This window comes from Dendrobates tinctorius, unplaced genomic scaffold (genome assembly GCF_039654945.1).
Source record: "Dendrobates tinctorius isolate UK_male_01 unplaced genomic scaffold, ASM3965494v1 ptg000028l, whole genome shotgun sequence".
NCBI classification, from domain to species: Eukaryota; Metazoa; Chordata; class Amphibia; order Anura; family Dendrobatidae; genus Dendrobates; species Dendrobates tinctorius.
In genome coordinates, this window is record NW_027361696.1 from 11,199,337 (window position 1) to 11,220,669 (window position 21,333).

The following is a 21,333-nucleotide window of genomic DNA, read 5'->3' on the forward strand; positions in this document are numbered from 1 at the left end:
GGGGTGAAGGAAGTGAGGGCGTCCGAAAATCTGCCCACTGATGTTTTGCTAGGGACTGATTTGGGGAAGATGGTTGCATAGTACGTCCCTAACACCCCTCCCCTATCTGATCATAAGGGTAATGCTAAAAGGGAGGATGATGGTGATGATGGGAAACTGAATGTGCTACCTGACAATGCTTTATGGAGTAATGATGCCTCTGATAACCATACTTTCCCCAGGAATGATGCTGATGGTGATGTATCTGTGACAATTGAACCTGTTAACCATTTCTCTGAAACGGTAGATGTGTCCACAGGTACCGAAGTGCTCAGCCCCGTCGCTCTGCGGAGTGAGACGGCTGAGGAACCCCTAGCAGGAGAAAGCGTCGGTGCTCAAGGGAATCGGGGGGTGCATGGGAACCGTGAGGAAGGTGATGCCATGCAACTGACTAGTGCCACCGAGGAAGGTAACTGGCCCATAAGTAGCACTGCTCCTGAAGTGTTGGGGGTGGATGGGGAGGCAGAGCCCATACCAGCGTCGGCTGGTGGGTCTGTAGAAATTCCAGGGGAGACAGCATACATAGCCGCTGTCACACGCAGTCAGAGTGCCCGGATCGCAGGTAGCGCCCTGCCTTCTGGACCCTCTTCTGCTACAGGAGAGACTGAACCAGAGGTGAACCCAGAGCAGGTTCCAGAGGGTCCCAGTGAGGAAGGAACCCTGACGTCACTTCTGGCTGCCTCCAGCCAGGAGTTCCAGGCTGCTCTGCACTCAGATGCGATCCTGGAGAAATTGAGACACCTCACCGAGATGCCCACCTCCGGGACTGATAAGGAGAGGGTGTCTGGGAACGAGGAAGGTTGTACCGGAAGACAGTACCCAGAGAATCCCAAAAGGAGTGGTTGAGGGAAAGACAGCTGGTCATGCCCTATCAGTTCAGAACTGAATTGCGGATTGCCCATGAGATTCCACTCACTGGACTCTTGGGGGTCAGCAAAACTAAGGCACGGCTGTCTCAACAATTCTATTGGCACAAGATGGGGACAGATTTATCAAACTACTGCCGCTCCTGTACCACCTGTCAAAGAGTAGGTAAGGTGGGGTCTGCTCTTAAGGCTCCCCTTATCCCTTTGCCAGTGAAAGAGGAGCCTTTCCGGAGAATCGCGGTGGACATTGTGGGCCCGCTGGCCGTCCCCAGCAGCTCTGGAAAGCAATACTTTCTCACCGTGGTAGACTACGCTACACGGTACCTAGAGGCAGTAGCTCTGTCCTCAACCAGGGCAGATAAGGTGGCTGAGGCACTGGTGACCATCTTTTCAAGGGTAGGATTTCCCAGGGAGATGCTTACTGATCAAGGGACCCAATTGATGTCTCACCTAATGGAGGCTCTGTGTGAGAAAATGCAGGTGAAGCATATAGTATCAAGTGCATATCACCCACACACCAATGGCTTGTGTGAACGCTTCAACGGTACCCTAAAAAAGATGCTCCGCATGCTGGTTGAGACCCACGGGCGCGATTGAGAGTGATATCTCCCACACCTACTGTTAGCTTACAGAGAAGTTCCACAGGCCTCAACGGGGTTCTCCCCCTTCGAGCTCCTGTATGGCAGGTGAGTCCAGGGACCCCTTGGGTAGAAAGAGAATCCTGGGAAGATGAGTCAAACCCCACTGAAGTGTCCATTGTGGACTATGTCAGGCGCTACCGTGACAAGATGCAAACCTTGACGCAGTTGGTACATGACAACATGGTGCAGGCTCAGGCTGACCAGAAGCACTGGTACAACCAGAACGCCCGGGAGCGGACCTACCAGGTGGGTCAAAAGGTGTGGGTGCTGGTCCCCGTACCAACAGGCAGCCTGGCAAGGCCCATACGTCATCCACCAACAGCTCAACCCGGTCACCTATGTGGTCACGCTTGACCATGCTCGGGGTAGGCGCAAGGCCTTTCACGTCAACATGATGAAGGCTCATCACGAACATGAAGCCTGCGTCCTACTGGTCTGCAACCTGCCCGAGGACGGGGAGGAAGATCCCCTTCTGGACTTGCTGGCCCAAGCCAAGGCCAATGCGTCCATTGAGGACATGGAGGTAAGTGCCTCACTATCCAGATCCCAGCGGTCGCAGTTGTTGGCCACCCTGGAACTCTTCTGGGATGTGTTTACCAACCGACCTGGGAGGACGGAGTTAGTGGTACACGAGGTGGACACCGGGAATCATGCCCCACTACGGCGAACACCTTATCGGATCTCTGAGGAGGTACAGCAGGTCATGCGCCAAGAGATCGATGAGATGTTACAGTTGGGGGTGATTCGACGGTCCAAGAGCGCGTGGGCCTCCTCTGTAGTTCTCGTGCCTAAAAAGGAGGATTGAACCACCCGGTTCTGCGTGGACTACAGGGGGCTCAACGCCATCACAACACCCGATGACGCGCATCGAGGATCTGCTTGAACGGTTGGCAAACGCAAAATACATATCCATCATGGATTTGAGTCGGGGATACTGGCAGATTCCCCTGAGCCCTGCGGCGCAGGAGAGATCGGCCTTTATCACCCCCTTAGGACTGTATGAGTCCACGGTCATGCCCTTCGGCATGAAAAATGCCCCTGCCACTTTCCAGCGGATGGTCAACCACCTGTTTCGGGGACTGGAGAAGTACGCCATGGCGTACCTGGACGACATTGCCGTCTTCAGTTCCACCTGGAACATCTTCAGCACCTCCAGGAGGTGCTCAAGCGTACTCACCATGCAGGTCTAACCATCAAGCCGGGAAAGTGCCAGACGGGCATGAGCAATGTCCAATGTTGTGAGTTCATTTTCCCCTTCACTACTGAGGCCCGAGGAACTCCCTCTTCTGGTAAAGAAAGGTAGTGAGCCTGATTATCAAACACTGAGGCTGATGATGATGACTGGCTGAGTGGAGTTACTGACTGGATATAAGGCTGCCGACACCCTTCTGCCCTGCGGGTGATTTCTCTGTGGGATCCTTGGAGACCAGTCTGAATTCCTGCTCCTCTAAAGCTAAGTTTGCTGCTCGGCTTTTTGCATTTGTGCTTTGACTTTGTTTTGCTTTGCTTTTCTGGATTTCTGCCATTCCCTGCTGGGGTGTGCTGAATTCCTTTAGCTCTGTCTTCTGAAAATACCTGAGTGCTGATTTAGTTTTTGAAGCCTAGCTGCTTCAGGGTCTTTTTCATATCAGCTTGTTGGCTTATGTCTTTGATAGGGTTTTGGCAGATTGCAGACAGCAGCCTTCCTGTCCTTTCCTATCTAGGTAGTTTTGGGCCCCGGCTTTGCTCAGTCTATCTTTATGTCTGTGTTAGTGTTTTCATCTTGCTTCACCGTCATTATATGTTGGGGGCTGCCTATTGCTTTGGGGTCTGCTCTGGGGCAGTTTAGATTTCCCCTTTCTTTCTTTAGGCCTATTTAATTCTCTGGCTGTGATCGAGGGGTCTAGGGCATGGTAGGAACCCCCCACGGCTACTGCTAGTTGTGTTGATAGGTTCAGGGGTCTGCACTCTGATAGTTGCCAACTTCTCTGGTCTTCTGGACTTAGCTTGTATTTCTGTTTTTGCCTCCTACGGTGACTCAATCATAACAGAATCACCCGCCATACCGCAGATCCTAGGGTACTCAATAGCAGGAAAGAATTGTAAAAAAAAAAAAAATGTGTATATTTCTTCCTCTATATCTCTGAGGCCGTAGGGGGAATTTTTTTTTCTCTCAATGGAGATAAAGCAATTGTCTGATCGTGTGGAGCAGCTCGCTGCGGAAGTGCGGGGAATTTCCGCCTACCTTGCTCATTCACATGCTGCTGAACCAAAGATTCCTACACCTGATGTATTTTTTGGGGATCGGTCTAAATTTTTGAATTTCAAAAATAATTGTAAATTATTAAAATTGTCAATTGTCAATTGACAATTGTTAAAATTGTCATCTCTTTGCTGCGTGGCGATCCCCAGGATTGGGCGTTTTCTTTGAAACCAGATGATCCTATTCTGACTAATGTGAATGCATTTTTTCAGGCCTTGGGGTTGTTGTATGATGAACCTAATGCCATTGATCAGGCTGAAAAGACCCTGCTGGCATTGAACCAGGGTCGTGATTCTGCAGAATTGTACTGTCAAAAATTCCGAAAGTGGCCAGTACTTACTACCTGGAATGATAATGCCTTGGCTGCTCTCTTTCGGAAGGGGTTGTCAGAAGCCGTAAAAGATACTATGGTGGGATTTCCTGTTCCCTCTGGTCTTGACGATTCTATGTCATTAGCCATTCAGGTTGATCGGCGTTTGCGCAAACGCAAAGCTGCACGAGAGGTGTTGCCACCTGGTGAACAAATGTCTGAACCTATGCAATGTGATAGAGTTTTTTCCAGAGAGCAGCGTCAGGAGTTCAGAAGGCGTAATAAGTTGTGTTTTTTCTGTGGAGATGCCTCGCATATTATTTCTATCTGTCCTAAACGAGAGAAACGCTTTGCACACACGTTTTCTGTTGGGGGTGTTCAACCTAAGTTTCTTCTGGCTATTACTCTGATCTGCTCCCTGTCCACATTTTCCGCCAAGGCTTTTGTGGATTCGGGAGCAGCCCTAAACCTAATGGACTTGGATTTTGCTAAACGTTGTGGATTTCCGACGACACCTCTGCAGACGCCTATCCCTTTGAGGGGGATTGATGCTACTCCTTTGGCTAAAAATAAACCTCAGTTTTGGACCCAGGTGGTAATGCGGGTCGCCCCAGACCATCAAGAAAATTGCAGATTTTTGGTGTTGCATAATCTGCATGATACTATTGTTCTGGGGTTTCCCTGGTTACAAATTCATAATCCAGTTTTGGATTGGAAATCTGTGTCTGTGGTGAGTTGGGGTTGTCGGTGTGCCTTTAGTGAGGCACCGTTGTTTTCCACCTCTCCTCAGTCGCATGATGTTCCTGATTATTTGGCGGACTTTTATGATGTATTTAGTGAGAATGAGTCTGCGTCTCTGCCTCCTCATAGGAGTTATGACTGTGCAATTGAACTGAGCCCGGGGTGTAAATTTCCCAAGGGTCGGCTCTTCAATTTATCTGTACCCGAGCACGAGGCTATGCGATCCTATATTAAGGAGGAGTTGGAGAAGGGTCATATTAGACCATCCTCGTCACCCTTAGGTGCTGGTTTTTTTTTTGTAGCCAAAAAGGATGGATCATTAAGACCTTGTATTGATTATCGTGCCCTCAACAAAATTACTGTTAAATATCAGTATCCGTTACCCCTGATTTCTGATCTATTCTCCAGAGCTAAAGGTGCTTGCTGGTTTACCAAGCTTGACCTCAGGGGGGCGTATAATCTTATTCGCATTAAGCATGGGGATGAATGGAAGACGGCGTTTAATACGCCGGAGGGACATTTTGAGTACCTGGTGATGCCTTTTGGGCTCACTTATGCCCCTTCTGTCTTCCAGTGCTTCATGAACGATATTTTCCGAGATTTTGTCGATAAATTTTTGATTATCTATCTGGATGATATTTTGATCTTCTCCAAGGATTGGGATTCTCATGTGGAACATATACGGACTGTGTTCCAGATCTTGAGGGAGAATTCCCTGTATGTCAAAGGATCTAAATGCCTTTTTGGAGTACAGAGGATTTCTTTTTTGGGATTTATTTTGTCCCCGTCAACTATTGAAATGGACCCGGCCAAGGTACAGGCCGGGGTGTAAATTTCCCAAGGGTCGGCTCTTCAATTTATCTGTACCCGAGCACGAGGCTATGCGATCCTATATTAAGGAGGCGTTGGAGAAGGGTCATATTAGACCATCCTCGTCACCCTTAGGTGCCGGTTTTTTTTTTGTAGCCAAAAAGGATGGATCATTAAGACCTTGTATTGATTATCGTGCCCTCAACAAAATTACTGTTAAATATCAGTATCCGTTACCCCTGATTTCTGATCTATTCTCCAGAGTTAAAGGTGCTTGCTGGTTTACCAAGCTTGACCTCAGGGGGGCGTATAATCTTATTCGCATTAAGCATGGGGATGAATGGAAGACGGCGTTTAATACGCCGGAGGGACATTTTGAGTACCTGGTGATGCCTTTTGGGCTCACTAATGCCCCTTCTGTCTTCCAGTGCTTCATGAACGATATTTTCCGAGATTTTGTCGATAAATTTTTGATTATCTATCTGGATGATATTTTGATCTTCTCCAAGGATTGGGATTCTCATGTGGAACATATTCGGACTGTGTTCCGGATCTTGAGGGAGAATTCCCTGTATGTCAAAGGATCTAAATGCCTTTTTGGAGTACAGAGGATTTCTTTTTTGGGATTTATTTTGTCCCCGTCAACTATTGAAATAGACCCGGCCAAGGTACAGGCCATTTACGATTGGGTTCAGCCCACTTCTTTGAAGGCCCTCCAGAAGTTTTTGGGTTTTGCTAATTTTTATCGGAAATTTATAGCAAAATTTTCTAGTATTGCCAAGCCATTGACTGATTTGACTAAGAAGGGTGCTGATGTGTTAAATTGGTCTCCTGAGGCTGTTTCTTCCTTTCAGGAGCTGAAGCGAAGATTCACCTCCGCCCCGGTTTGGCGGCAGCCTGATGTCTCACTTCCATTCCAGGTAGAGGTGGATGCTTCTGAGATTGGTGCAGGAGCTGTTTTGTCCCAAAAGGATCCTGTAACATCTAAAATGAATCCCTGTGCTTTCTTTTCCCGAAAGTTCTCTCCATCTGAACGTAACTATGAGGTGGGGAATAGGGAACTGTTGGCCATGAAATGGGCATTTGAGGAGTGGAGACATTGGTTGGAGGGAGCCAAGCATCAAGTCGTGGTCCTCACTGACCACAAGAATTTGATTTACCTAGAGTCGGCTAAGCGCTTGAACCCTAGACAGGCTAGGTGGGCCTTGTTTTTTACACGTTTTGATTTTGTGGTTTCTTTTCTTCCTGCAACGAAGAATGTCAAGGCAGACGCCCTCTCTAGGAGCTTCTTTGCTGATTCTCCTGTGGTGACCAAGCCTGCTACCATCTTAGGCGAAGGGGTAGTTCTTTCTGCCATCTCGCCCGATTTGAGACGTGCAATGGAAGAGTTCCAGGAGGACAAACCTGAGCGTTGTCCCAGTGGAAAGTTGTATGTTCCTGACCAGTGGAAGAAGAGAGTGATGTCTGAAGTTCATTGCTCTGCTTTGGCTGGTCATCCAGGTATTTTTGGTACTAGAGATCTGGTGAGTCGGTTTTTTTGGTGGCCCTCCTTGTCTCGTGATGTCAGGAATTTTGTGCAGTCCTGTGGGACGTGCTCCCGGTCTAAATCGTGTTCTCGCTCTAGTGGGTTGTTGATGCCTTTGCCTGTCCCCAAGAGGCCATGGACCCATATTTCAATGGATTTCATCTCTGATATGCCTGTCTCTCAAAGGATGACTGTTATTTGGGTGATTTGTGATAGGTTCTCTAAGATGGTTCATCTTGTACCACTCCCTAAGTTGCCGTCTTCCTCTTAGTTGGTGCCCCTGTTTTTACAACAGGTGGTTCGTTTGCACGGGATTCCTGAGAACATTGTATCTGACAGAGGAGTCCAGTTTGTGTCTAGATTTTGGAGAACTTTCTGTTCCAGGCTGGGAATTCAGTTGTCCTTCTCCTCTGCTTTTCACCCTCAGACCAATGGGCAGACAGAGAGAACAAACCAGACCTTGGAGTCATATTTGAGATGTTTTATTTCTGCTGATCAGGATGATTGGGTTTCATTTTTGCCCTTGGCCGAATTTGCTTTAAATAATAGAGCTAGTTCTGCCACTTTGATGTCACCTTTTTTTGTAACTTTGGGTTTCATCCTCGATTTTCTTCAGGGCAGGTGGAGCCCTCTGCCTGCCCAGGTGTTGACACTGTGGTGGAGAGAATGCACCAGATCTGGGACCAAGTGGTGGATAAGTTATCTCTCTCCCAGGAAAAGGCCCAGCGGTTTTCCAACCGACATAGGACCATTGGTCCCCAGTTTAAGGTTGGTGATATGGTGTGGTTATCATCAAAAAATATTGCTATGAAGGTGGCTTCTCCTAAGTTTAAGCCTAGATTTATTGGACCTTACAAGATTGTGGAGATTATTAATCCGGTCTCTTTTCGTTTGGCTCTTCCTGTCACATTTAAAATCCATAATGTGTTCCATAAATCTTTGTTGAAGAGGTTTGTTGAACCTGTTGTTCCGGGGGTGGCACCTCCAGACCCTGTATTGGTTGAAGGTAACATGGAATATGAGGTAGAGAAAGTACTGGATTCCCGTCTGGCTAGACGGAGACTCCAGTATTTGGTTAAGTGGAAGGGTTATGGTCAGGAGGATAATTCCTGGGTCTCTGCCTCTGATATTCATGCCAAAAGATTAGTGCGTGCCTTTCATCGGGCTCACCCTGATCGTCCTGGTGGCGTGGTTGAGGGTTCGGTGACCCCTCCTCAAGGGGGAGGTACTGTTGTGAGTTCATTTTCCCCTTCACTACTGAGGCCCGAGGAACTCCCACTTCTGGTAAAGAGAGGTAGTGAGCCTGATTATCAAACACCTGAGGCTGATGATGATGACTGGATGAGTGGAGTTACTGACTGGATATAAGGCTGCCGACGCCCTTCTGCCCTGCGGGTGATTTCTCTGTGGGATCCTTGGAGACCAGTCTGAATTCCTGCTCCTCTAAAGCTAAGTTTGCTGCTCGGCTTTTTGCATTTGTGCTTTGACTTTGTTTTGCTTTGTTTTTCTGGATTTCTGCCATTCCCTGCTGGGGTGTGCTGAATTCCTTTAGCTCTGTCTTCTGAAAATACCTGAGTGCTGATTTAGTTTTTGAAGCCTAGCTGCTTCAGGGTCTTTTTCATATCAGCTTGTTGGCTTATGTCTTTGATAGGGTTTTGGCAGATTGCAGACAGCAGCCTTCCTGTCCTTTCCTATCTAGGTAGTTTTGGGCCCTGGCTTTGCTCAGTCTATCTTTCTGTCTGTGTTAGTGTTTTCATCTTGCTTCACCGTCATTATATGTTGGGGGCTGCCTATTGCTTTGGGGTCTGCTCTGGGGCAGTTTAGATTTCCCCTTTCTTTCTTTAGGCCTATCTAATTCTCCGGCTGTGATCGAGGGGTCTAGGGCATCGTAGGAACCCCCCACGGCTACTGCTAGTTGTGTTGATAGGTTCAGGGGTCTGCAATCTGATAGTTGCCAACTTCTCTGGTTTTCTGGACTTAGCTTGTATTTCTGTTTTTGCCTCCTACGGTGACTCAATCATAACAGTCCAATACCTGGGGCACCGGGTAGGCGGTGGTTCCATGAGTCCAGAACCAGAGAAAGTGGATGCAATCTTGTCCTGGCCCACTCCCAGGACCAAGAAACAGGTGATGTCCTCTTGGGCGTCTGGCGGCGTACCGACAGGTACTACCATCCTAAGCGCACTCTAAAAGGGGAGGTGTAATGATACTTGTAATGATACTGTACGATATGACATAAGGTTCCCTGAGGACCATAACCAGAAGGCCCCTTTTGTGATGTCACTAGCCCAAAGCTATAAGGCATTGTCCCCTAAACCTCATGCCTTAGAGGTTCTCAGATGAGTGGAGACATGTGGCTGGCTGCCCCTCCTCCCCACATGGTTAGCTTAAGACCATCTAAGCACATGTAAGTGTTAATTTCTGTTTTTAAACCCGTTTATTTTATATTTGCATTGTACATATCTAATGTCTCAACTTTGTAAGATCTTTTATCTCTGTAATCACTGACCACCTTTTGGGGAATAAATTATAACTTTATTAGTCTGTCTTCATGCTCTAAGACAAATTTACGTGCCTTTAAGATAATTACGCTACTGAATTGGGTTGGCTTCGAACCCCTCTATTAAGTTTATAAATTAAAAGAAAAATCTGGAGCTGGTCGCGGCGAAGTGTGGTCTGGGTCCCAGGTACTGCTGACTGTGACGGAAAGGGATTTTGTAAGCTAATTGGGTGGCTGCGGCCAGAGCATTTTATAATTCCCTCACTGCAGCGTGCCGGGTGGCCAGACCTCATTGAGGCAGCTGGCCGGCGACCAATTATCCCAGTTATAGTTCTCTGACTGACATGAGGGTAAGGGGGGCGCTGGAGAGCTGCAAGTTCCAAAGTGGAACTGAAAAGTTTCGTGACGTATTGTTGACAGTGGTGGGACACCCAAAATAACCCCCTGCGATAAATTGTTAGGGCAAGACTAGCTTGCTGTTTTTTATCACATGGTGCCAGCGGTGGGATAATTAAGATAAGCCCCCCCCCATGCACCCCATCCTCGCCCTCCCAGAGACCCACCGCAGCCCTACACAGATAAATCACAGCAATGACCTCGCTGGGCTGCTGTGTGCACAGGACCTGGGATGAGGTCACAGGAGGGGAGGAGTCAGGGGTCACATGATCAGGGGCCTCAGTGTGTGCAGGACTCTGCTGTGCTGGTTGTCATGGTGCTGGATGAAAAGTTTATGTGTGGGGTCAGGAGGGGTTTACAGGGTGGATGTAGCAGAGCTGTGTATGTACAAAGTGTACAGAGCGGAGCCGTGTGTGTACGAGGTCTACGGAGCGGAGCCGTATGTGTACAAGGTGTACGGAGTGGAGCCATGTGTGTACATGGTGTACGGAGCGGAGCTGTGTGTGTACAAGGTGTACAGAGTGGAGCCGCGTGTACGAAAAAGAGCCCAGTGTACGGAGCGGAGCCGTGTGTGCACGAAGTGGAGCCGCGTGTGTATGAAGCGGAGCCACGTGTGTACAGTACGAGGTGTTTGGAGTGGAGCCGTGTGTGTACGAGGTGTACAGAGCGGAGCCGTGTGTGTACGAGGTGTATAAAAAAAGAGCCCTGTGTGTATGAGGTGTAGGGAGCGGAGCTGTGTGTCTACAAGGTGTACGAAGCGGAGCAGCGTGTGTACAAGGTGAGTGGAGCCGTGTGTGTGTACAGAGCGGAGCCGTGGGTGTACAGGGTGTACGAAAAAGAGCCCTGTGTGTACGAAGTGTATGGAGCGGAGCTGTGTGTGTACGAGGTGTACAGAGCAGAGCCGTGTGTGTACGAGGTGTACAGAACGGAGCCGTGTGTGTACGAGGTGTACAGAACGGAGCCGTGTGTGTACGAGGTGTATAGAACGGAGCCATGTGTGTACGAGGTGTACAGAGTGGAGCCGTGTGTGTACGAGGTGTACAACGTGGAGCCGTGTGTGTACAAGGTGTACGGAGCGGAGCCATGTGTGTACAGGGTGTACGAAAAATAGCCCTGTGTGTACAAAGTGTACGGAGTGGCCCCATGTGTGTATGAGGTGTACAAAGCGGAGCCGCTTTTTGATGGAGCGGAGCTGCTTGTGTACGAGGCGTACGGAGCAGAGCTGCATGTGTACAAGGTGTATGGAGTGGAGCCGCATGAGTACAAGGTATACGGAGCGGAGCCGCGTGTGAACGAGGTGTATGGAGCAGATCCGCATGTGTACAAGGTTTACAGAGTGGAACCATGTGTGTGTACGAGGTGTACGGAGCATGGCCACGTGTGAACGAGGTGTATGGAGCAGAGCCGCATTTGTACGAGGTTTACGGAGTAGAGCCATTTGTGTGTACGAGGTCTACAGAGAGGAGCAGCGTGTGAACGAGATGTATGGAGCAGAGCCGCATGTGTACAAGGTTTACGGAGTGGAGCCATGTGTGTACGAGGTGTATGGAGCGTGGCCGCATGTGAACAAGGTGTATGGAGCAGAGCCGCATTTGCACTAGGTTTACGGAGAGGAGCCATGTGTGTACTGAGTGGAGCCATGTGTGTGCGAGGTGTACGTAGCGAAGCCGTGTGTACGAGGCATACAAAGCGGAACCGTGTGTGTAATAGGTGTATGATAGGGGACAGTCCTGATTTTGAGAGTCTGCCCCGCTGTCCCGGCCATGAGCTTATTTTTCCTGCGGACACAGGAGTACACGGTGGAGCCCCGAGGAGCACTTTAAAACTCGCACGGGACACTCCATTGGAAGTGATGTGCTGGAAGCTGACCGGAAATGAGGTAATTTCGGGAGGAGATTGTGACGGAACCATGGAGGCACTTCAGGGAATGCTTTAGATCCATCACTGTGTCCTCCTCCAACAGCGCGGACAGCGGGAACACCTTGGAATTGGGGATGCTGGCCATGTGAGCGGATCATGGTGTCCTGCATCGGGAGGCTCAGGTGGGCACTACAATGGGAGCCGGGCTGCTATAGTATCTTTATAGAATCTTTCCTTCTCTGTTTCTTTCTCTCTCTCTGTTCTTTCTTTCCCTCTCTAATCTTTCTTTTTTTCTCTCTCTCTCTGTTCTTTCTTTCTCTCTCTAATCTTTCTTTTTTCTTTCTCTCTCTCTCTGTTCTTTCTCTGTTTGTTCTTTCTCTCTCTCTGTTCATTCTCTGTTCTTTCTACCTTTCTTTCCCCTCTTTCTGTTTTCTTTCTCTCTCTGTTCTTTCTTTCGCTCTCTGTTCTTTTTTTCTCTCTCTCTGTTCTTTCTTTCTCTCTGTTCTGCATCGGGAGGCTCAGGTGGGCACTACAATGAGAGCTGGGCTGCTATAGTATCTTTATATAATCTTTCTTTCTCTGTTTCTTTCTCTCTCTCTGTTCTTTCTTTCCCTCACTAATCTTTCTTTTTTTCTCTCACTAATCTTTCTTTTTTTCTTTCTCTCTCTCTGTTCTTTTTTTCTCTCTCTAATCTTTCTTTTTTCTATCTCTCCCTGTTCTTTCTCTGTTCTTTCTACCTTTCTTTCCCCTCTTTCTTTCTCTCTGTTCTTTCTTTTTTTCTCTCTCTGTTCTTTCTCTCTGTTCTACATCGGGAGGCTCAGGTGGGCACTACAATGGGAGCCGGGCTGCTATAGTATCTTTATAGAATCTTTCTTTCTCTGTTTCTTTCTCTCTCTCTGTTCTTTCTTTCCCTCTCTAATCTTTCTTTTTTCTTTCTCTCTCTGTTCTTTTTTTCTTTCTCTCTCTGTTCTTTTTTTCTCTCTCTAATCTTTCTTTTTTCTTTCTCTCTCTGTTCTTTCTCTCTCTCTGTTCATTCTTTCTCTCTGTTCTTTCTTTCCGCTCTTTCTTTCTCTGTTCTTCCTTTCTCTTTTTTTCCCCTTTCTTTCTCTGTTCTTCCTTTCTCTCTCTCTGTTCTCTTTTTTTCTCTCTCTGTTCTTTTTCTTTTCCTCAGTACCAGCCACTGTGCCCATAATGCCAGCCACTGTGCCCTCAGTACCAGTCAGTGTGATCACCAGTGCTAAATGGGTGCTGTTGGGGTGTGGATATGGGTGTGACTAGTTGTGAAATGGGTGTGGTCGGGGCATGGCCTAAAATTTACTGCGCGTCCGACCATGGCTTGCCCCCCCTAGTTTTGATCCTGGGTACGCCCATGACTATGGCCACTCCTGTATCACCTGTCAAAGAGTGGGAAAGTCATGGCCTGCTCCAAAGGCCCTCCTGATATCTTTGCCAGTGAAAGAGGAGCCTTTACAGAGGATTGCAGTGGACATTGTGGGACCACTGGCCATACCCAGCAGCTGTGGAAAGCAGTACATCCTAACTGTGGCAGACTATGCTGCCCGATACCCGAAGGCAGTGGCTCTGTCCTCAACTAGGGCGGATAAGGTGGAAGATGCCCTGTTGGCCATATTTTCACGAGTATGATTTCCCAGGGAGATGCTTACCCAACAGGGGACTCAATTTGTGTCTCTCCTAATGGAGGCTCTCTGTAAGAATATGCAGGTGAAGCATCTGGTATCGAGCGCCGTATCACCCTCAAACCAATGGTTTGTGTGAGCCCTTCAATAGTACCCTCAAACAGATGCTAAAAATGCTGGTTGAGACCCAAGGACGCGACTGAGAGCGGTACTTCCCACATCTGCTATTTGCTTACTGAGAGGTTCCGCAGGCCTCGATGGGGTTTTCTCCCTTCGAGCTCCTGTACGGCAGGCGAGTCCGGGGACCCCTTGGGTTGGTAAGTGAATCCTGGGAAGATGAGCTGAGCCCTTCAGAAGTGTCCATAGTGAAGTATGTCATGCGTTTCTGTGACAAGATACAGACCTTGATGCAGTTGGTACATGACAACATGGCGCAGACCCAGGCTAACCAGAATCACTGGTACGACCAGAATGCCCGGAAGTGGACCTACCAGGTGGGTCAGAAGGTGTGGGTGCTGGTCACTGTACCAAAGGATAAGCTTCAGTCAGCCTGGGAAGGCCCGTATGTTGTACACCCACAGCTCAAGCCAGTCACCTACGAGGTCACTCTTGACCATGCCCGGGGTAGGCGTAAGGCCTTCCACGTCAATATGATGAAGGCTCATCAAGAACGTGGAGCCTGCATCCTACCAGTCTGCAACCTGCCGGAGGACGGGGAGGAAGACCCCCTCCTGAGACATGCTGGACCAAGCTAAGGCCGGTGGGTCCATAGAGGACATGGAGATATGCGCCTTGATATTCGCACCCCAGCAGCCGCAACTGCAAGCCATGCTGAAGCCCTTCCGGGCTGTGTTTACCAATTGATTCTGAAGGAATGAGGTAGCGGTCCACGAAGTGGACACCAGGATTCATGCCCTCTACGGCAGACACCCTATCGGATCTCTGACGAGGTGCAGCATGTCATTAGCCCGGAGATTGATGAGAGGTTGCAGCTGGAGGTGATTCAATGGTCCAAAAGCGCGTGGGCCTCGCCTGTAGTTCTGGTGTCAAAGAAGGATCGGACCACTCGGTTCTGTGTGGACTACAGGGGGCTCAACGCCATCATAGCCTCTGATTTGCACCCAATGCCACACATCGAGGAGCTGCTTGAGCGGTTAGCTGGCGCGCACTATCTATCCATTAGGGATCTGAGTCGCTGATATTGGCAGATTCCCCTGAGCCCCAAGGCACAGAAGTTTGCCTTTATCACCCCCTTCGGACTATACGAGTCCGCGGTCATGCCTTTTGGCATGAAGAATGCCCCTGCACATTCCAGCAGATGGTTAACCACCTGCTTCAGGGACTGGAGGGGTGCACAGTGGCGTACCTGGATGACATTGCCGTCTTCAGTTCCACCTGGGAGGAACACCTTCAGCATCTCTAGGAGGTGCTCGGGCGCATCCACCAAGCAGGCCTGACCATCAAGCCGGGAAAATGCCAGATGAGCATGAGAGAGGTCCACTACATGGGGCACTGGGTAGACGGGGTTCTATGAGGCCAGAGCCTAGGAAAGTGGACGCTATTGCTTCCTGGCCCAATGCACTGACCAAGAATCAGGTGATGTCCTTCCTGGGCACTGCAGGGTACTATAGGCACTTTGTACAAAACTATAGCAGACTTGTAAAGCCCTTGAGGAACCAGGAAAAAGCTACCCCATCCAGCCGACAGGACAGATGACTGTGAGGTGGCTTTTAGGGCTTTGAAAACAGCCCTGAGCAGCTCTCTTGTGCAGTCGACCGTTCTTAGTACAGACCGACGCCAGCAAGTTTGGCCTTGTTGCTGTGCTTAGTCAGGTCAACTTGGGGAATCAAGGGCACCCCGTGTTGTACTTGAGCCAGAAGCTTCTGCCGAGGGAAGTGGCCTATTCCACCATAGAGTAGGAGTGCCTGGCCATAGTTTGGGCCCTGCAACGCTTGCAGCCCTACCTGTACGGACGCACCTTCACCGTGGTGACCGACCACAACCCCCTGAGTTGTCTGCACACCGTGTCTGGTACCATTGGAAGGTTGTTATGCTGGAGCCTTGCCCTCCAGCAGTACGACTTTACCGGGAACCACAAAAAGGGCAGCGAGTATGGCAATGCAGACGGGTTGTCCCGACGTGGCGAGCCTGCCGATGTGAGCATGGAGGAGTACAGAGAGGTCCTGCTTCCGTAGCGCAGTTCAAAAGGGGAGATGTCAGAAAAATCTGACTAATTTTTCATGATTTCAATTACACCTCCAGAACTTTCTGCTGCATCTACAGGGTTTGACATGCTGCCTTTCCCCCATTACATTTGTGCTGTCCAGGAACACAGCTGACTGCATGTAATTCTACCCAACTCTTTCCCCTACCTCGGGAATGTGTTTTGCGATCAGCTAACTCAGCCTTTGTTTAAAAGCACATGGTACCTTTCTTTATTTCAGATCGAATATAACACAGGATAATTATAGAGGCAGGAAACTTATATGTTTGGAATCTGCATCATGAAAGCTATCCACAATGGCGTTTTCTGGCTCATATGCCCATCAGGAATTGAGAAAAGGGTTCCCGCAGTCCAAGTAGTTCTTGTTTGGTATCAATAGAAAAATAAATTCGCGAGAGAAAACATGATACGTCTGTTATCACACTGTGAGCCTCACAGCCAGTTATGGCACTCATAAGTTTTCTAGTAACTTTCAAAAGGGGAGTATATTCCCTAGCTCCGCCCACCCAGTTAGGTCAGCCAGAAGAAAGTATAAGGCTAGGATGCCCAATTAGGAAGTTGTCATTTTCCCAGGGTGCCAGTTAGGAAGCTGTGCTGATAGACCATTTTCCCTTGGGGAATGCGCCCCTCCCCCTCCTCTACACGGTGTGCCATGGACTCATAAGTGTAAGTTCTTATTTTATTTCATTTTATTTTGCAATTGCCTATATATATTGTATCTTGTCTCGTTTGTAACATCTTTCATATTTTTGTAAACACTGCATATATTTTCTGGAGTAAATCTATAAAATTTACTAGTTTCTTTTTCCTTGCTCTATAACATACCGTCACATTCCCCATGCTAAAATTTATGCTACCGTGTGTGTTGGCTTCTGACCCGAAATTGATTTTGATGTAGATCAAGGAGCTTGAGGCAGCACAGTGTTGTGGGGATTTGGGAGACTCTGGCAGTGATGGAATGGAGGTTTAATGTGTGTATTACCCGCTCTGGGTTTGGGGACATACATACTGCCCTCACTGCAGAGTGCCCAATTACAAGTACATTGCAAGGCAGCCTATCTTGCGACTATTTATCCTAGGTGTAGTTCACTGACTGATCTGAGGGTAAGGGGCGCGCCAGAGAGCTGCAAGTTCCAAAACCGGAACTGAAGGTGGAAACAAAAGTTGTGGGCGGTTATATAACCCACGACCACTAATAGTAAATTTGTGACAATTGGTGGGATATAATAAATCCCTGACAACTGGGGAGCAACCTCACACCCCCCAGTTCATGACAGCAGGATAAGATTAGATACAGCAGAGTATCACACGAACACGAGAGTATTCGATACATGGCTCAGCAGACAGTATCACACAGGATAATATTAGATACATGGCTTAGCAGACAGTATCACATGGAACAGGATTAGATACACGGCTCAGCAGACAGTATCACACAGGATAGGATTAGCAACACCGCTCAACAGACAGTATCACACAGGAGAGGATTAGATACACTGCTCAGCACAGTATCACACGGGAGAGGATTAGAAACACAGCTCAGCAGGCGGTTTGACAAAGAATAGGATTAGATACATGGCTCAGCAGACAGTACCACACAGGATAGAATTCGATACACAGCTCAGCAGACTGTATCACACAGGATAAAATTAGATACACAGCTCAGCAGACAGTATTATACAGGATAGGATTAGATACATGGTTCAGCAGACATTATCACACAGGATAGGATTAGATACACGACTCAGCATCAGCAGAGAGTATCACACAGGATAGGATTAGATACATGGCTCAGTAGTTAGTATCACACAGGTGAGGATTAGATACACAGCTCAGCAGATAGTATCGCACAGGAGAGGATTAGATACACGACTCACCAGACAGTATCACACAGGAGAGGACTAGATGGCACAGAAACGGCACAGAGCTTTGCGGAGGGAAGCACTCAGATTGGGGAATGGTACAGAAACCCAGCGCACTGTGTCTTCTAAGACTATCAATGAAAAAAATGTAGGAAACATGGTATATATATTGTTATCCATCTGTCAGATATTAATTTGGGACTGATGCAGCATCCGTCTAGGGATTTAAATCAATGCGTTATGTTCACCACTTTGTCACAATGCTGAACATATGTCTACCATAACTGTAAGACCTATCCTATTCACCAAATCCCCAATGTTCATAACCGGAATCTGGGCTCACAATATTCTGCTTTCAGTTCTCTGTATACAGCAGAACTGGGCGAAGTGCGGCCCGCGGGCCACATCCGGTCCTCTAGCTGTATCAGTCAGGCCAGCGGACTGAGACAGCCGTGGGGCTGAAAACCTGAGGTCCGCGAGCCGCACCGTGCCCGCCCGCTCGCTGTCTCCCACAGTCAGCATTGGTGGAGGAGGGGCCTCTGGCCCCTTCCTCCACCAATCAGCATGACGTCATCGCATCAGCTGTGTACCGCCGGAGAGTCAGCGCATTGGAGACATCAGCAGAAGCAGGGCGCCTGGGAACGGAACCGAGGTATGAGGTGTTTTTTTTTTTTCATGTGTATGAACATGGGGATTCTATGGGGGTGAACAAGGGGATTTTATGGGGGTGAACTTGGGGATTCTGTGGGGGTGAACTTGGGGATTCTGTGGGGGTGAACATGCAGTACATGGGGAGGCTATGGGGGTGACATACTGCACATGGGGAGACTGGGTAGGGTTCATGCCATACATGGGGAGGCTGTGTGGGGCTCATGCTGCACATAGGGAGGCTGTGTGGGGCTCATGCCGTATATAGGGAGGCTGTGTGAGGCTCATGCCGCCTATGTAGTAGGCTGTGTGAGGCTCATGCTGTATATAAGGGGCTGTGGGGTATATATATATATATTTATAGGAGGGTGTCAGCATACTTAATTATGCTTAATATTAAGTGATACAATTAATATTAATAAATTAATATTCAGTAGAATTAATTTCAAGCTATTAGTTCGGCCCTCCACAACAGTCACAGTCTCTCATGTGGCCCCTCGGGAAAATTAATTGCCCACCCCTGGTATATAGGAAGGCAAGGCTGATAAGGAGACAAGGCGTCTTCACAGGCCATAAATCTGTTGCCTACCAAATTCTTCTGCAAGCTGTCCCTGGACTTCATGTCTGTGATCCATCAGGTATCCCACTTCAATTACCTGTTCACAGCAGGGCATCCCAGCTGTATAAGAGTCATATGGAATATCAAAGTATGACCTCTTTCCATCAATTCCTGAAGAAGCCACGCTTCAATGTTCACTATTAAAACTATGAGATGGCTTTATAGATTTTATAATTATGGGAAAAAGTAAGTACACCCTTTTTGAATTTTTTTGTTTTATGTATCAGGATATAGTAGTAAAACATCTGGTCCTTAGTAGCAGAAAGACGAAAATCCACCCACATGTCAAAGTACAAACGCAGTCGTCCGAAGAGTGTGAGAATAAAACCTAGGAGGAAATGCATCAGCACTGGGCATGGAGCAAACATGGACACTGCCAGCCATTTGAGAGGAGCATGTGTATCACAGGAGTATACAGCGTGTGATGTCAGTATATGGCATGTGATATCATAGGATACACAATGTGTGATGTCAGAGTATATGGTGCATGATAAAACAGGAGTATACAGAGTGTGATATCAGAGTATATGGCATGTGATATCACAGGAGTATACAGCATGTGATGTCAGAGTATATGGAGTGTGATGTCAAAGGATATATAGCGTGATGTCAGAGTATATGGCGTGTGATATCACAGGAGTATACAGTGTGTGATGTCAGAGTATATGGTGTGTGATGTCACAAGAGTATACAGTGTGTGATATCAAAGTATATGGAGTGTTATATCATAGGCTACACAGCGTGTGATGTAGAGTATTTGGAGTGTGATATCATAGGATATACAGCATGTGAGTATATGGCGTGTGTTATCACAGGAGTATACAATCTGTGATGTCAGAGTATGTACCGTGTGATGTCAGAGTATATGGCATGTGATAGCACAGAAGTATACAGTGTGTGCTGTCAGAGTATGTGGCGTGTAATATCATAGAATATAAAGCATGTGATGTCAGAGTATATGGAGTGTGATATCATAGGACATACAGTGTGTGATGTCAGCATATATGGAGTATGATATCATAGGATATGCAGAGTGTGATATCATAGGAGTATACAGAGTGTGATCCCAACGCATATGGCGTGTGATATCATAGGATATACAGCGGAGAAGAGGAGCATATACCGTGTGATATTAGAGTATATACCGTGACATTAGAGGAGTATATACCGTGTGATATTAGAGGAGTATATACCTTGTGACATTAGAGGAGTATATAGCATGTGATATTAGACGAGTATATAGTGTGTGATATTAAAGGTTTAGATCATTATGCAGCAAGCGACGTAACTTGTTTGCAGCCTCAAACATACATAACAGTACCCCATGAGTAAGATCCGGGAGGATCGAAACGTTGGGTAGCTAACTGGATAGTCAATTTGTATATACTGCATTTGAATTTTTGGCACTTTTTTGTCTAGACTGGATGTTCTTGAATAAAAAATTTACTAATTTTTGCAAAGTATCAAGTCTCAGTGTGCGGTGGATTATATTCCTTACTTGTATCTAGGGCTTCCACGGTCCAACCCACCAGCACCTTACCTCTTTAAATGACCTGAGTGCACTCCATTTTCTACCAATATTAAAGGAGTATACAGTGTGTGATACTAGGAGTATATACTGTGTGACATTAGAATATACTGTGTACGCTCGCCTCGCTCTTACCTTCCTCTCCTCAGGGCCGTGCACCAGGCTCGTGCTCTCGTTTGCAGCAGGTTTCGCCTCTTTGTCTTCGGTTTCTGGCATTTTGAGGAATAATAATCCAGTAGAGGAGACCCCCGGAACCTGCTGCGATCCCTCCGTCCAATGTCTCCCTCAATCTCTAGGCTGCAGCTTCTGCTGCTCTTTTTTGACTCTGCTGCCTGCTGCTCCCAATGACATTCATCATACTCCTCCTGTGTCTCACTCCACCTCCTCCTCATCGTATATCTGCCCCTCCTCATTGTATCCCAGTATATCTGCCTCTTCTCATTGTATCCCCGTATATCTGCCCCTCCTCATCTTATCCCTGTATATCTGCCCCTCCTCGTTGTATCCCTGTATACCTGCCACTTCTCATTGTATCCCCGTATACCTGCCCCTCTTCATCTTATCCCTGTATATCTGCCCCTCCTTATTGTATCCCAGTATATCTGCCCCTCATCTTATCCCTGTATATCTGCCCCTCCTTATTGTATCCCTGTATATCAGCCCCTCCTCATTGTATCCCAGTATATCTGCCCCTCCTCATCTTATCCCTGTATATCTGCCCCTCCTTATTGTATCCCTGTATATCTGCCACTCCTCATCTTATCCCTGTATATCTGCCCCTCCTCTTTGTATCCCAGTATATCTGCCCCTCCTCATCTTATCCCTGTATATCTGCCCCTCCTTATTGTATCCCTGTATATCTGCCACTCCTCATCTTATCCCTGT

The 21,333-nt window shown here is 47.9% G+C and overlaps 1 protein-coding gene across 1 annotated transcript in view; it reads right to left on the reverse strand.

The window, feature by feature from the left end:
• Positions 1 to 20,832, reverse strand: part of SLC2A1 (solute carrier family 2 member 1) — a 223,210-nt gene extending 202,378 nt beyond the window's left edge. The window contains exon 1 of the mRNA XM_073570110.1: positions 20,584 to 20,832. Coding sequence (XP_073426211.1) covers positions 20,584 to 20,664 — 81 coding nt within the window. The 5' untranslated portion in view covers positions 20,665 to 20,832. The remainder of the gene's footprint in view (positions 1 to 20,583) is intronic.
• Positions 20,833 to 21,333: the final 501 nt, after the last annotated feature.